Raw genomic sequence first — 16,679 nt, 5'->3', positions numbered from 1 at the left:
TATATATATATATATATATATATATATATATATATATATATATATATATATATATATTTTATAACTGCAATGTGCTCTAATAGAGTGCAGGTATCTGCAGTGCTGTTTCTCCTAGCTGCTCACAGAACTCCACCTGCACATACTCCATACAAATGGCTGACTCACCCCTATAAACTAGTACCCTGCCCCTTCACTCAGCTGCTTCTTACTCCTGACAAAAGCTAAACCCACTCCCCAGCCCTTTACCCTGCTGGTTTATTTCAGGGAGTGCTCATTATGTACTTGGCCCTAAGCAGCAGGCTCAGGTCATGCCCCAAGAACAAAGGTGTACAACATACTGAATAAGCAAAGTGGTCAAGGTGGTTCTTGACAATCTCTTGGTAATAGAAAGAAATGCCCACTGCTGACATGTGCAGGATTCTGAAGGAGATGAGCTTGTACCTAATGGAGTGGGAGACAATGGGAATATTCACAAAGGGAGCAACATACACAGAACAAATAAAGAAGAGGATCTTAGCAGCAGCGTTTTGTCTGGAATGGAGGGAACCAGGTGTGTGCCAGGAAAGCCAGAGAGGTTTCAGTAGACAAGGCAAAAGATGCCAAGGCATGGACTAGAATTTTGGTGACATGGACAGAAAGAAAAGACTGGATCTTAGTGATATTACAGAGGAAGGAGGGAGGATTCAGACCCAGCCTGGCTGTGTGGAGCAGGGTAAAGGGAGGAGGCAAAGAGAACCAGAGATCATAGGCTTGAGTTAGCAGAGGCTGGTGGTAGAGAATGGGGTAGCAGAGAGGAGTTGGAAGAAGGTAAAGTTCAGTTTAAGCTAGCAACGAAACAGTCAGATGATAGATGTGCAGACTTTGAATCTGTCTTCACAAACATTTAATTCACCGCAAGCTGGGGTGTAAATCTACTGCACTAGCCTGCCACATTTTTGCAGTCTGTGCGAACCCTGGTGACATGCACTTTGGTCTAGTCCTGTTTCAAAGAGGACCAAATCAAAGCACATTAACAAACTGTTACCAGGCAGCAGCAGGGTCCATGTAGTCAGTTAGTTCACGGCAGGCTAGTGTGGTGGAGATTCACTCTAGAGCTCTGCCCAGGACTATTTTTTTAAACCTGCTCTAGTATCCACTCCCACCTGATTCCACTTTGTTTCTTGTATTTTTATCCTGCTCCCATTCACAAAAACCTTAGATCCCGCAAATCCTGCAAGAGAGAGATTCCCTCATGCTAAAAAAAAAACACCAAACAAAAAGTTTTTTTATTATATATTAGGGCTGTGTAGCGATTAAAAAAATTAATTGTGAGATTAATTGCACTGTTAATAGAATACCATTTATTTAAATATTTTGGGATGTTTTCTACATTTTCAAATATATTGATTTCAATTACAACACAGAATACAAAGTATACAGTGCTCACATTTTTATTACAAATATTTGCACTGTAAAAAAACAAAATAAATAGTATTTTTCAATTCACCTAAGTACTGTAGTGCAATCTCGTTATCGTCAAAGTTGAACTTACAAATGTAGATTTATGTACAAAAAATAACTGCATTCAAAAATAAAAATGTAAAAAACTTTAGAGCCTAAAGTCCACTCAGTCCTACTTCAGCCAATTGCTCAGACAAACAAATTAGATTACAATTTGTAGGAGATGATGCTGCCCACTTCTTGTTTACAATGTCACCTGAAAGTGAGAACAGGCGTTCGCATGGCACTGCTGTAGCCAGCGTTGCAAGACATTTACGTGCCAGATGCACTTAAGATTCATATGTCCCTTCATGCTTCAACCACCATTCCAGAGGACATGCGTCCATGCTAATGATGGGTTCTGCTCGATAATGATCCAAAGCAGTGCGGACCAACACATGCTCATTTTCAACATCTGACTCAGATGCCACCAGCAAACGGTTGATTTTCTTTTTTGGTGGTTTGGGTTCTGTAGTTTCCACATCTGAGTGTTGCTCTTTTAAGACTTCTGAAAGCAATACTCCACACTTTGTCCCTCTCAGATTTAGGAAGGCAATTCAGATTCTTAAATCTTGGCTTGAGTGCTGTAGCTATTTTTAGAAATCTCACATTGGTACCTTTCTTTGCGTTTTGTCAAATCTGCTATGAAAGTGTTCTTAAAACAAACATGTGCTGGGTCATCATCCAAGACTGCTATAACATGAAATATATGGCAGAATGCAGGTAAAACAGAACAGGAGACATACAATTCTCCCTCAAAGAGTTCAGTCCAATGTTCCCTCTCATTTTTTCCATCCACGTGCAGAATAAATATGTGCACCAAGGTATGTGCGGATGTGTGCCACCAATAAAAACAAAAAACCTAGATATCATATATATATTTTTAAAAAGTTACCATAGAGATAATTACTCCAGCCAGGACAGGTTAGGCAATTTAGAACTCACTACTCAAAGAATTAAATTTAAGTGTAAGAGAAATAAAAATTATGAAATGCATAGACCAGTCAAAAAACTCAAATAACACACTTTGAACGAATAAAATTACAGAGAATGAATGTGCATTGCAGGAAGTACCAAGAAGTAACAACAACAATAATATAAATATGTGCTGGAAGGTGAGTGACACAGAGACAGTGTGTGTGTGTGAGAGTGACACAGACAGTGTATGTGCTGGCTGCTGGGGAAGTTTCTGAGCGATGCCATGCGCTGTCTCTTTAAGGTATTCACTGAAAGCTCTCCTGCTCTGTCCTAAGCCCTGTCTCCCCTCCCCAGTTCTGCAGAGATGGGGTACATGGGCAGGAGGAAGTGGGATAGGGAGGGAGAGAGCAAGCGGGGCTGGGGAAGTCTCAGAGACTGTGTGCTGTCACTTTAAGGCACTCTCTGGGAAGGGAAGGCTTCAAGGCTCGTTCAGACCTCAGACCACAGCAGCTCTCCTGCAGCGTCCTGAACAGGGGTGTAAGTGGGCCCGTACGGTGTATCGATAAGAAGCCGATACCGGCCGGTACACAGCCCAAGTTAAAGCGCTGCCGCAGCAGCACTTTAATGTCACTGCCCCTTTTGCCTCCCCCGTTGGCAGCACTGCTGATAGAGTCCCTGCCAGCAGGGCCGCCCACGGGGGGAGGGGCAGCGACGTTACAGTGCTACTGCGGCATCGGGGCCCCGGGCCCTTTTAAATGGCTGCCGGAGCCCCAAGGGCCAGGAAGCACAGATGGGCTGGCTGGGGGAGGCTGACCCCCAGCCCCGCCCCTTCTGAGGGCCTGAGCCATACTGGTAAGAATTTAATATTACTTTCACCTCTGGTCCTGAGCAGGATGTTCCCTCTCCCTTGCTCTGTGGAGATGGGGTACAGGGGCGGATAGAAGGGGGCACCCTGACATCAGCCCCCTCCACCCCCCGCTCTGCACAGCCAGAAGGAGAGTCCTGGGAGCAACTTGGCTGCAAAGCAGCGGGGTGAGGGGCACCTGAACACACACTGCCAGATGTGCGTTGCACTTGAATCCCTCCTGGGCAGCTGCCCAACAGCACTTAGAGGGAACACAGGTTCAGTCACATATTTAATTAACACATTTTTTTTTTTTAAAATGAGCATCAGCAGCATGGAAGCATGTCCTCTGGAATGGTGGCCAAAGCATGAAGGGGCATATGAATGTTTAGCATATCTGGCATGTAAATACCTTGCAATGCCAGCTACAAAAAGTGCCATGCAAATGCCTGGTCTCACTTTCAGGTGACATTGTAAGTAAGAAGTGGGCAGCATTATCTCCCGTAAATGTAAACAAACTTGTTTGTCTTAGTGGTGGCTGAACAAGAAGTAGGACTGAGTAGATTTGTAGGCTCTAAAGTTTTAGATTGTTTTTTTACATAACTGTAATCAAAAACAAAACAATCTACATTTGTAAGTTACACTTTCACAATAAAGAGATTGCACTACAGTACTTGTATGAGGTGAATTGAAAAATACTATTTCTTATGCTTATCATCACTTTTACAGTACAAATATTTGTAATAAAAATAATAATATAAAATGAACACTGTACACTTTGTATTCTGTGTTGTAATAGAAATCAATATATTTGAAAATGTAGAAAAACATCCAAAAATATTTAATAAATTTCAGTTGGTATTCTATTGCTTAACAGTGTAATTAATCGCGATTAATTTTTTGAGTTAATCGTGTGAGTTAATTGCGATTAAATCGACAGCCCTAATATATATATAAACAAACAGAATTGAGACATATTTTTACCACTAAAAGAATAGAATAAATCTTGCTTAAACCACGTAAAAAAAGACTTTAGCTCCTGTTATAATAGACATCACATCTTTTTCTATCCCTCGCTTACATTTAAGTTTTAAAGTGTTTTCCTGCAAATTACCGCTCAGTATACGCCTCAATGCAGTCCATTTCCTGTGACTCTTTACTTCCTTCTCATCAGAGCAATTCCCACCCCTGCTGGAGGAGGGGGAATGGCTCCCTTCAGAGCCCCTCATTGGCTGTCACGAAGGGAAGCCTGATCAGCAAGGCACAACAGAGCTTGCTGCTTGCCTTTGCAGCACTTCTAGTGAGAAGGCAAGCTGGGATCAATGATATGAGTTCCACATCTGCACACCCATCATTTCGCTCCCAGGAGCACTACAATGGGTAGTCACCGACCTCTGGAACATCCATCCTGATGGGGAAAGGAGGATGCTGTTCAGAGATTCTATGGAGGCAGTGACTCAAGACCTCCCTCGCACTTAGACCAATGACTGTTTTGATTGGGTAGCCCAGATTCATCCTGAGACTAAGACAGAAGTGATGCCAGACTTGATTTAGAGAGGACCACCTTCTCTAGCCATAAAGGCCAATGTAGCACTTCCTTAATCATAAAAAAAAAAAAAAAAAAAAAAAAAAAAAAAAAAGTGGCCAACAGAGGGGAACCATTATTTGCTACCAAATACAAACAGATTCGTAAGGCTGTAGGAAGGAAAGTAGGATTCAGTTGGGGGGAAGAGGACAAACCCCACTCCACCAAAAAAAAAAAAACAAAAAACCCCACACACCACACAAAATGCAATGAGACATTTAGATGGTAAGAATACATTATTTAATGTCTGTAGCCTTTACAAATATTCCTGAGCCCTGACACCTTTCAGGGAGCCAAAAGAAGGTGTGTTCTTTAGGTTAGGCATGATAAGATACAGACTCAGTAAACAGACTTCAGAGCTCCTGTAGAGACGATGTCATCACACATGCCTTCATCGGCATATTCTGTACCAAATACTTATGGCTTCAGAGTGAGATGGCTCAGCTAGGATCTAGGGTCAGAGGATCTGGCATGAAGCCAACAGCAGTCACTGCGAACTAGGAAGTACCATGTGTGCAGCACTACAGAAGCAATTGGGGGAAGGTAGCAGCAGCAGGAGTTGGGGGTGGAGATTACTGGTGCTATTCAGTTCAATAAGGGAAGGGTTTCCTGTCCTGGATCACTACCCCAGTATTTGCCGCAGAGACCAATGGCTACACACAAATGACAGCGCCAAGAATACTGCAGAAATGAGCAGGAGCACCACAGCATGAGGGGAGCCATCTTCGCAATGTACTAACGTAGCAGGAGTTCATGGGCAGATTAAACATTCTCTGTGTGACTAGAAAAAGCTGCACCACCCGTGCCCCCATAGCCAATTCCAGGACAGCCATAGTGCTCAACTGTTCAGAAGGCAAATGGTGTTGCAAATGCACACTCCCCCTTAGAGAGCAATGGCAAGCTCTAGTAAGGTCTCTTCAAGGCTTTAGTAGTGACAGTGTCACTTCCCTTTCCCAGATCTCTGCAAACTGGTCCTAAGGACACCCTCTCCCCTGCAAAATGCTTTAAAATAGCTTTGACATTTCCCATCGGCTTGGAGCACGGCTGACAGCGCTGCAAAGATGTGGCCAATGAGAGTCCAGCCTTAGAAACACGCTCAGAATGTCCTGTCCAAGATCTGCTGGGCGATGTGAGCAAGGGCAGGGAAGGCAGAGCTCTTGGGAAACTCCTGGATGAAATCTCTGCCTTCCTCCAAGCTCTGAGTGAGCTGGGGATCAAGGGGAACACACCCTGTGTGAGAGGGCAAAGGGAGAGAATGACTGTGAGACCACTGGGACGAGTTACAGAGATGAGAGTTACACATGCAAGTTAGTGAGACACCCACATCAACCAAAGAAGAGACAAAATGATAAGACAAACAGGACTGAGCATTATTAACCTCCTTACTGCTCACTTGCAAGACTACGTTCTAGACATGTGGCACCATATCAGACATTTTCTGGGTAGAAAGGAGCTATAAGTGCTTCTAGCACCACAATCAGCAGAGATTTACCCTGGCATCACTGTCGAGACTATTGCTCCTTGATTAGGGGGAGGAATAAATAATTAAGGAGGTTTAAATAAATTCCTCATTTCTTTCACAAGAGCTCCACTGGACTCTCAGTGGTGCTGCCTGTGTTTGCCGTTACCTGACGGCAGGCAACTAGGATCACTCCAAATCTCCCACCATATCCAAAGCCAGACTGGACTGTCAGGTTCTCTGCCTCTGTTCTCTACTGGCCAGACATACAATGACCACATCCTTTTGGCAGCTCTATGCTCCTCTCCCAAACCAGATTCTCTTCAGACCTCAACTGGAGATGCCCCGCCTTAGCTTGCCCCTCAGACCTCAACTGGTTTCTGGACCTCATTCCATGCTCCTTGTGGCACTGTGTTCTCACCACTCACCAACCATTTGCTCTTCTGATCTACCCCTCCCACTAGGGAGGGCTCTGTATTCAAAAGGCACTCACCTAGGAATGGGACTCCAGCATGCCTGGCCAGCTCTTCACCACCCCCTTTGGAAAAGAGGTTTGTGCACTCCTGGAAGAGCAGAAGAAACAGCATTTAGTCACCAGGAACTTCCCAAAGCAGAAGTTCTGCAAACCGCCGGGCATCACAGATGGGCAACATGACTGTTTATCTGGGTACATTTAATGCAGAGAATGATACAGCTATCTGAGCAAGCAACGCTCATTTGCCTCTGGCAGCTGCTGATCCCCCCACTTCATGCACTTCCTCAAAGACATTCTTAGCCCTCATCACCCAGTAGGAAGACAAAAGAGTTGCCTCTCCTGAACCTACCCCAACAGCCAGCCAATGAAGGAGGGCAGGGTCCACAAAGCGGTACAGTCAGCCGCTCGCCTCTAGAGATCTACCACATTACCTTCATGGCATTCCCTGGTCTCTCAGCAGCCAAGGGACCACAGTCAAGAAAAGTCAATTCAAACCCAGGCCTCAAGCATAACAATGTAGCAGATTGCCTAGCACCCCTTTGAGGCAGAGGGGTACTCAACCGTGGGTCAGTTTTAAAGGGCTCACCAAACAGTGCGGGCAGACGAAACCACTCATGTTCTCTACAATCCCGATCACTCGCAATCCTGTCTTCTTACAGAACATCAGCTCTCGCCTGACATCCCCTATAGACACCGCCTGTGGGCACAGAGTCATGGGGTATCAGTGATAAAGGGCCAGCAAAATCAGAGAGGTGCATGTCTGTCTTTCTGCCCATTCATCCAGTGCTGCCAATCCTTGAGATTAGGGCAGGGTACACAGACACAGGTTGGAGGGATGACGGGAGTAGAAATGCAGAACTAATAGCCATAGAGAGACACTGACATTCATACAGGGTCATGTAAACACAAACCTAAAGGCATAATGGGGTCAATAAAAATATTAGTTTGGTGTGACCCCAGGGCAGGGTGTGGAAACATCTGCCCCAGCAAGCATTACATACCTGTGGCGTCGTGACCAGGACTGCCCCGAGAGGCTTATATGGGCGAAGGGATTCTACTGTAGAGATGTGCTCATCCGAGGTCCCCGGAGGTGTATCCACAATGAGGAAGTCGAGATCTCCCCAAGTCACGTCGGAGATAAACTGCTTTATCAAAGCTGCCAAAACAAAATGGAGGAAAATCTTTGCTTTCAGCTGAGGTGTGGTCTGTAATCTGAACAGTGCAGCAGGTGTTAGATATCAGATCACCACACTGTGTGAACAGATAGGTGCAAAAGAATAGACTTAAGTAGGAAGAGAAGCCCTTCATCAACAGAAGCAGTGGCAGTGCCATCTTCCCTCAGGATCTCTATCCTGCCCTACAGGGAATGCATCTAGGTGGCAAGAGAATAGTTCAGTCTCCAAGGCCATCGAGATTCTGTTCTGTCTGCCAACAATAGCGAGCATTATAGATGCCTGTCCAGAGAGCACAGGACAGATCTACCAGCTCATACCCTAGGGCGGGTTTACACTACACAGTTCGATCGACATAAGGCAGCTTATGTCGACCTAATTTTCACACTACAGCCGTCCTCCTGCAGATGTAAGAGCCCCATTACACCAACATAATAGCTTCACCTCCACGAGAGACGTAAGGCTTATATCAGTGTAGCTTAGGGCAATACTGCGTCCCTTACATTGGCTGTCTTGTCAATTTCACGGCAGGAGCCATGCTCCTGGCAGGGAGCTGAGGTAAAAAGCCCAGGGCGGCTTCGGACACCGATCCCAGCTGGGAAACAGGAGAAGAAGCCAGCAGGGAAGGGGAGCTTCAGATGATGACCAGGCCTAGATTGAAAGCAACAACCTAGAGGTCAAAGGCTACCTACATCTAGTCTGTTATCCAGCCCTAGTTCGCCTGCTCAAACGTAGCAAGAACTACAGACTGCAACCCATGCCTAAGCACAAGGGGATAATGAGCCATATGCAAGACAAGACCAGCCTGTAAGTAAGGCAAGGATGTATTTCAACGAGTTTCATCTTCGCAGGAGGTACCCTTGCTGTAGGACAGTGGTCCCCAAACTGTGGGGTGTGCCCCACCCCCAGCCACAGCTCCACTCTGCCCCCTGCTCTGCCCCCAGCCCAGCTCTGGTCCCAGCTGCAGCTCCACCCTGCCCCCAGGCCAGCTCCACCTCTTGCCCCAGCTTTCTCCCCCATCTCCCACCAAGTTCTGCCCCCAGTTCTGCTTCAGCCCAACTGAGGATGGAAGCCTTGGCTGTGCAGTAATGGAGAGGGGGCACAACAGGAAAAGTTTGGGCACCATTGCTGTAAGGTCACTACCAAGAGTAAAAGCATTCTGTACCGTTTTTCTTGGGTCCTCTCCAAACCACAGCATCGTCTGGCTTCTCCAGCAAGAAGCCAATCGACATGAGAGAGATGCTTTTGTCCTGGTCGACGAAGACAGGCACCCAGCCACTGTCACACTGGTGCACGCCCTTGCCCTGGACTTTGAGCATTTGAGGGATGCTGGGGCCACATAGGTCCACATCCAGGATCCCCACCTGCCAGTGAATACGGGGAACCATTCAGACAATCCCTTACACTAAGACAGCACAGAGGGCCACCACAGTGGCAAAACATAACTCTTCACTGATTTCTACAGCCCAGACCTTATGGAAAGGATGGCTTAAAAGCCTACACATCATATTTGAAATACACAGGAACCACATGTTCAAATCCCAGATGAGTTCACACAGGCCTTCACCTTTCCAAGGGAGATCAGTGTGTTGTCACTGAACTTCTGGACAGAGATCTTTCAAATGAGACCTTAAAAACCATGGCCCATCTGCTCTGCAGGACTTTAAAGAGCCTTTGGGGCATTTTGTTTGCCCTGTGTAGTCAGCCACAATTCCCCACTGCCACTATTGTTGTGCTGAGTGGCTGTCCCTCCTTCCACCCGCCTGTCCCTCCTTCCCCCACAAGAGGCCACATTTTAGTTAGTGTGTCTGTGTATTAAGTGCTTTGAGAGCCTTTGCCACAATGTAAATTGTAAACATTCATATAGCTCATGTCCTGCTTATATGCACAGGAGGGCCCCTCCCTGTTCCAAGTCATTCTCTCTACCTTTCCATAGGCAAAGCCCAGTGTCCTCTCAGACCCCTAGAAACCTTTAGAGGGATTTTGCCTCCCCTTTCTTTTTCCTACTCATACTCATGCCCTATAACTCGGCATTGCCCACACAATAGCTGCCCTAAAGCAGGACAGGCAAGACAATAGGAGGCCTTGGAGAGCAATGACAGCAAAGGTCAAGGACCCAACCCTCATGGTCTCCATCCACACAGCAAGTGTGAGACTATCCCAGTAGCTTTTAACACAGAGCATAGTATATCAAAGCCTGCCAAGTCCAGGGCAGATATTACTTAGGAAAGGAAGGCAACATAGCCTAGTGTTGAGGTCTAGGTGTCAAGGAACCTGAGTTGTTTTTGTTTTTTTTAATAGACTATCAGGGTTGGCAGGGACCTCAGGAGGTCATCTAGTCCAACCCCCTGCTCAAAGGGGGACCAACCTCCAGACAGATTTTTGCCCCAGATCCCTAAATGGCCCCCTCAAGGATTGAACTCACAACCCTGGGTTTAGCAGGCCAATGTTCAAACGACTGGGCTATCTACTCTTGGTTCTTCCACTGTCTCACTGTGTGACTTTAGACAAGTCACTTCCCCACTCTGTGCCTATTTCCCTATTAGCATAATGTGGACAATTATAACGAACAAGTTTTGCACAGCGCTTTCATAATATTTTGCACATCTATAGCATCTTTATCGGAGGACCTTAAAGCTGGACTTTGCAGCTTTTTTAGTCAAATAAATGCAGAAAAATCAGAAATCATATAGTAAAAATAATTTTTGCTCAATCTCAGCAGCATGTGCTTGAAGGATCTTAATGACTAAATAAAAAATGCTACAAGATGCTTAATACCTAGATTATGAGAGCAAAACTCCAGACTAGAATCTTGGGTGCACATGGGGAAGGAGAATACACTCATGACTGACACATGGAAGCTTGCTCACCTTCTTCCCAGCGTGCCGTAAAGCCAAAGCCAGCTCTGTGGAGACAGTGCTTTTTCCCACGCCTCCTTTTCCTGAGAGCACCAGAAGGATGTGTCCAACCCGAGCCAGGTTACCTCTCTCTGTGAAGGACAACGGAACAACACTGAGGCATCCCTGCGCCTCTACACAGCATTATGCTGCACTGAGGATGTATGAATAGCAATGCCATAGGCAGCCAGCTGAGTGACTCCTCACATTTCACAGCTAGGACATCATTCCCACTAAAGGAGCTATCACCATGTCAAGTACAGAAAAGACATTTTGGCTAAGGTGTTGCAGAGTGTTTAAAAATAGTGGGGCAACCTGAGTCAAAATGTGATGGTGGATTTTGAGTAGATAATTATTTACTAGGAACACAGCTGTGACTCATCAGCTCAACATACAGCCAGTGGGTGGTAAGGACTTTAGCTCTGATTCAGCAAAGCACTTAAACTGTCCTCAGTGGGACTTAAGCACATGCTTAAATGCTTTTGTCACTACTGCTCTGGGCCAGATTGAATCTGGGACCTAGTGAAACGCTCTGGGCCTTCCCTCTCCTCAGCCGTCAGTCCCCTAGGAGTTTCCTCCTTTCTGTGCTGTGCAGATCTTGTCTTTCTTGATGTGTTAGTGTCTTGTTTTAAATTTTCTTCAGTTTGCTTGCTGCACAGTCAGTGTTTGCTCTGGTCTAAATAACTTCTGTTTATGACTCATACACAGTGTGCTTTCAGTCCCCAGGGAAGGGCTGTGAACACATTCTTCTGAGATTCTTTAAATGGAATATAACTAGAGGGCCACAAGGGTACTGGGAGAGGTGGGAGAAAATCTGAAATCTGTGATCTAAAGATCCATCTAGAGACAAGAACTACACAGCTCCGAAAGCAAGAAAAATTCAAAATGGAGATAAATCCCTTGAAAGCCCCAGCAGACCTGCATTAACACATTCATTTCACGACTGTAATGACACCGGGGGAAATTACACCTTTGAACCATCCCGAGACTGAAGTTCTGTATTGAGTCACAGCACAGATAAGTGGCAGTGCAAGATTCCTCACCAATGGAATTCAACTTTGACCCAAGGGGACCAGCTTTACGCATGAGGGAGGAGGAGGATGGGTATTGTTACAAGTTTCTGGACCTTGGGGTAAATGACGCTGCCTCATGGCAAATTAGGGATCTTGGTTAGTTTCTGAACTCACATGCTATATTTGGCAGAGGGCTGGAACTTGCTGTATCTCCAGGACCAAAGACCACTGACAATTTTAAGGACAAATGTTTCATCAACCACCAGAAACAAAGCTTATACACCACAGGTTTTCAATAAACCCATCTTTCCAAAGGCAGACAGAATTCATCTCTGGGATCTTTACTGCTAAAAATCAAATCTGGATTGTTATGTGGGAGCAAGGGAAAGAAGCACGGGATCAATGAGAGTAACATGATTTTAAAGCAAGAGTGCCACCTAATTTTGTTTTAGGTATGTTTTGTTACTGATTGTTACTTTAAGTGTTTCATAAACAAAGTTAATATCAGCACCTCTGCTGCGATTTGCAAATCTGACACAACTTCCTGAAGATTTTTTCGAAGGCCCTAATTATAGCTAAACCATCTCCATGAATCTTTACATTATCTGTACTTCTGCACTAGTTGGACCAGGTGTCCAATGGAGAACTCCCTCACCTGACTCAGAGATAACAAAGGACTATTTGAATTCCAATGGCTCCTCACATTCCTGAATGGTCAGTAACACATCCTGGAAACCCTAAGGACTCAGACATAAAGATAAACACAAGCCTTATTGAGTTCAGGAAAAAAAACAGGAATAGCTAGGAATAGTTAACGTGAGTCATCAAGGAATTTCCCGAACCTTCACATATCAAAGTGGGGTGTACCTCAGACACCAGGTTCCCTAAACCCGAACCATCAGAAGCAGCACTTGAGAGGAAGATGTGGTCTCCTGCTTCGGAGGGGGTTTCCAGTGTTTCAGGGAACATAAAATAGCAATCAAGAAAGAGGAAGACTCCATTTTACTGAAGAACAAGCTGAGTGAGAAAAACAGACTACATCTTGAGATAGAGCCTGCTTTTACCATGGGAGAAGTAATCAGGAACTCAATCAAAGGTAACTCATAGCACAGATCTCTGCTCTCTTTCTCCTTTGTAATGAAAGGAAGAAATTGCAAGACGTTTCCATAGGTGTTTAATATCGAACATCCTTTTATGTAGGTTCTCTCTCTCCCCCTCTTTGGTTGTATACAGATGAATTGTCTGATTGTCATATTGTTGGGGAGCATATTAGGTGGCATTTACAAGGGTAGCATTGTTATTGCTCTCTCAAAGGGGCCAAGGACAAGAGAAAGCAGTGAGTTCCAAAGGCTAGATCCACAAAAGGACATAACTGCCATTTTAGGTACCTAGAGCTAACATGTGGGAGGACTCTGAGATCCTCAAACCCTCTATTCAGCTGCTGTCTAATCCCATAGGTGCCTACATCCCTCCTGGGAGATGCACACAAAACCATTACGGTCCTGACATCACCAAGCTGCTCGGTGCTCTAGGTCATGCTTAAGCCCTGTCAAGGCTGATTCCCCACTCTGGCACTTCGAGTGCAGAAGGTGGGGGCCCGCAAGGATTCTAAAAATTAATACTGGTCACTCCAGGCTTGTATTAAACTCCCAAGGTTACAACTTTTTTCTGACTTTGGATGGGTAGATGCTGCCACCACCCAAGTGCAAAAACCCCTTTTTGAGAACCTAGAAAGGCGCACTTGGGAATTCCTTCCTCTGGTGTATCCTCAAGCCCCCTCCCCGAGGAAGAGCTGAGAAAGAAAAACAAAGGAAATCAGCTGTTGCCACCAGCTAATTAAACAACATATGCACAAATCTCTTAGGACACAAAAATCCTAATCCTGTTCTTAAAAAAGGTAAATTTTATTAAAAACAAAAAGAAAGAAAATACATCTAGAACTTAGGCTATTGCTAGATTTTAAAAGAGCAAATATAATAATTAAGCATCAAGAATTGTTTTCTTGAGGTCCAGCTTAATGGTTACATGCAAAACAAAAGCATTTGGGGGTTAGCACAGAGAAGTCCACAAGCCATAAAGAAATAAGAGAGATAAACCTAATCACATTTTCCTAGACATTTCCTGATCTACTTGCATATCTGGGGTTTCAAATGAGTAGTTTCTAGGTATGATTTAATGATTTTTCATACCTGGCACAAGCTCTTACAGCATAGTCCAGCCCTGTCCCTGCTCTCCAGGAGACCCACCACAGACAGACAACTGGCTGGCTGGGCGTCCATAAAAGGGAGCTCTCCCCCCCCCCCCACACACACCCCTTCATTTATCACAAGACCTGATGGAATTCACAAGCTAGGTGCCCTTCCCTCACATCTCACTTGCAGGGCCTGATCCAGCCCTCTCTGAAGCCCTCACACAAGAGACAGGTAGGTGGCATGCAGAAGAATGCCCAATAACCCAGTGGTCAGGACTCTCACCTGGGAAATGGCAATGACCTGAATTGGGATCACTCATATTCCAGGAAAGAGCCCATCCGCATGTGATGGGGTGTTCTGGGGCAGGTCTCCCACAGCCACTCCTGTTGGAACTGGACCACTTTGTATGAATAATTAACTATTCATTGGGCCAGAAAGAAATTGATTCTACAACCTAGTGGTTAGGTCACTCACCCAGAATATGGGAGCCCCAAATTCCAGTTCCTGCTCCAATGAACATTTAACGATTTATACAAAGTGGAACAGTTCCAACCAGAGAGCTTGAGAGAGACCCACCCCAAAACACGCAATAGCATGGGGGTCAATCCTCCCGAGGGATGGATGCCCAAATCGGGCAGAACAGGGATTTGAAAATGGGTCCCCCACCTTCCAAGTGAGTGCCCTAACCTCTGGGCTATTGGTTATAATGGAGTGACCATCAGTCTCCATCTCTCATGCATGTACACCTGAGTAAAATAGAGACGGGGACTGACCTGACTTAGAGCTTATCTATACTTGAAATGCTGCAGCGACACAGCTGTAACGCTATATTGTAGACACTACCTACACCGACGAAAGGGGTTCTCCCATCAGCGTATGTAACCCACCTCCTTTCTAGAGTACGCAATCCAGCATATGTAATCTATTTCTTCCATCAACCTGTCTACATAGGGACTTAGGCTAGTTTAACTACGTCACTCAGCAATGTAGATTTTTGACACCCCTCGGCAACGTACCTGGATCCATCTAATTTTATAGTGTAGACCAACCCTTAGGTGCCTAAGACCAGGAGCAGGATGACAGCTGTGAATCCCAAGTGGAGATCTGTGCCTCCCTCTGGACCAGAGTAGGTATCTATTGATGTTTTGTTTACATCCCACCCCTTTGCTTGGCATTTTTGATTGGTTTATTTATTCAGCTTCAAGTTTAGCATAATAAGCCCCATTCTGTCGGTTCTAGTCTTAGGGTACGTCTTCACTACCCGCCGTATCGGTGGGTAGCAATCGATTTATCTTGTTAAGACGTGATATATCGATCCCCGAACACGCTCACCGTCAACTCCGGAACTCCACCAGAGCGAGCGGCGGTAGCGCAGTCAACGGGGGAGCCGCGGCCGTCGATCCCGCGCCATGTGGACCCCAGGTAATTCAGTCTAAGATACTTCAATACTAAGTTGCGTATCTTAGATCCATTCCCCCCCCCCCCCCCAGCGTAGACCAGCCCTTAGGTGCTTAACTCTCCCCATGCCTGGGCACCTAACTCTGGGCTGAGGATTCCACTGGGCAACAGGACGCCTAAAGGTTAGGTACTGCAATGCTCAATGTTGCAACATCTAAGCCCTTTTGTGGATTTAACCCCAAATTGCTGGGCACAGGAGAAGAGAAAATGTAGCTGGAATAGGACTGAGCTAGGTTATTAGTACTGTGTCACACCACAAATTCTTGGCAGTTTCATCAGTTTCTGCAAAGTCCATATGATAGGGTTGAGCAAGATACCCTTCCACCTGGGAACTGGTGCTGTGCTGTTTTAGGTACTGTCCACACTACAAAAACCCACCGAACACCTACTGCATTAGACTACGATATAATTGTCCCCAAGATAGTTAGGCACAATCTGCTCTGAAAGGCTGTGTTTTAACTATGCTGGGGACCTACCTCGCTGTCACGGGGAAGAGATGGACCCCGGCTGGGAGCCACCCCCAGTCCCAGCGTAGCCAAAGCCCCGCCCCACCCAAGGCACGGCAGGCCTGGTCAACAGCGGCTCCGAGTGACGCATGTGGCTATTCTGGATGCCGCAGACACACAGTCCAAACAGCAACTGTTCAGCGATGCCCCCCGCGTTGGAGGCGGCTCCCAGGAGCCCATCGCTCCCTGCGCATAGCGTCGGGCAGGGACCGGGGACTAGCGTGAGCGGCTGAGCCTCGCAGTCCCCACGGCGCGGGGCTTTCCCAGCCTGTAGAGGCTCGTGGGCTCTGTCTCGGCACTGAACTACAGCAGCGAGGCGGTCCCAGCACAGCTAGGGAGGGGAGTCAGGGGACGCCGCTGCGGGAGCCCTCCCTACAATCCCCCGCAGAGTAGCCCCAATCCTTCTGAACTTGCAGCTCCCACACTACTCACCCCCCACAGCCTCCATGCTGCCTCAAGCACTGCTCCTGCACTTCCGCCTGCCCCGAGGTCACGCGCAGAGGAGCGCCGCGGCCAATGGGAAGCCGAGCTCTGGGTGTAATCCCGCCCCGTGAACTAATTTTGGCCCCGACCTGACCTTGCTGACTGACATTCCTCTCAGCCAATGGCCTCTGTGTTTCGTACCTGTTACGTGATCATGCTGTAAGCGCCTCGGTGGCTGCGTTAGAAACTTTCCTCCAA

The 16,679-nt window shown here is 46.4% G+C and overlaps 1 protein-coding gene across 2 annotated transcripts; it reads right to left on the bottom strand.

The window, feature by feature from the left end:
* Positions 1-5,047: 5,047 nt before the first annotated feature.
* NUBP2 (nucleotide binding protein 2) lies at positions 5,048-16,534 on the bottom strand. Of its 2 annotated transcripts, none has more exons than XM_034782967.1 (7): positions 16,431-16,534; positions 10,803-10,921; positions 9,098-9,296; positions 7,762-7,916; positions 7,347-7,457; positions 6,779-6,848; positions 5,048-6,056 (listed from the first exon to the last, which is right to left on the bottom strand). In XM_034782967.1, the coding sequence occupies exons 1-7, from the start codon at positions 16,444-16,446 to the stop codon at positions 5,923-5,925; spliced, it is 804 nt and encodes a 267-aa protein (XP_034638858.1). In that variant the 5' UTR covers positions 16,447-16,534; the 3' UTR covers positions 5,048-5,922. The 2 variants fall into 2 exon arrangements, with proteins under 2 accessions (XP_034638858.1, XP_034638859.1); XM_034782968.1 differs by lacking the exon at positions 16,431-16,534 and adding an exon at positions 12,498-12,565.
* Between the last annotated feature and the right edge of the window lie 145 nt (positions 16,535-16,679).

Source organism: Trachemys scripta, chromosome 10 (assembly GCF_013100865.1).
Source record: "Trachemys scripta elegans isolate TJP31775 chromosome 10, CAS_Tse_1.0, whole genome shotgun sequence".
NCBI classification, from domain to species: domain Eukaryota; kingdom Metazoa; phylum Chordata; order Testudines; family Emydidae; genus Trachemys; species Trachemys scripta.
Note: the sequence above shows the minus strand (reverse complement) of the source record. Positions and strands in the feature narration are given on the sequence as shown.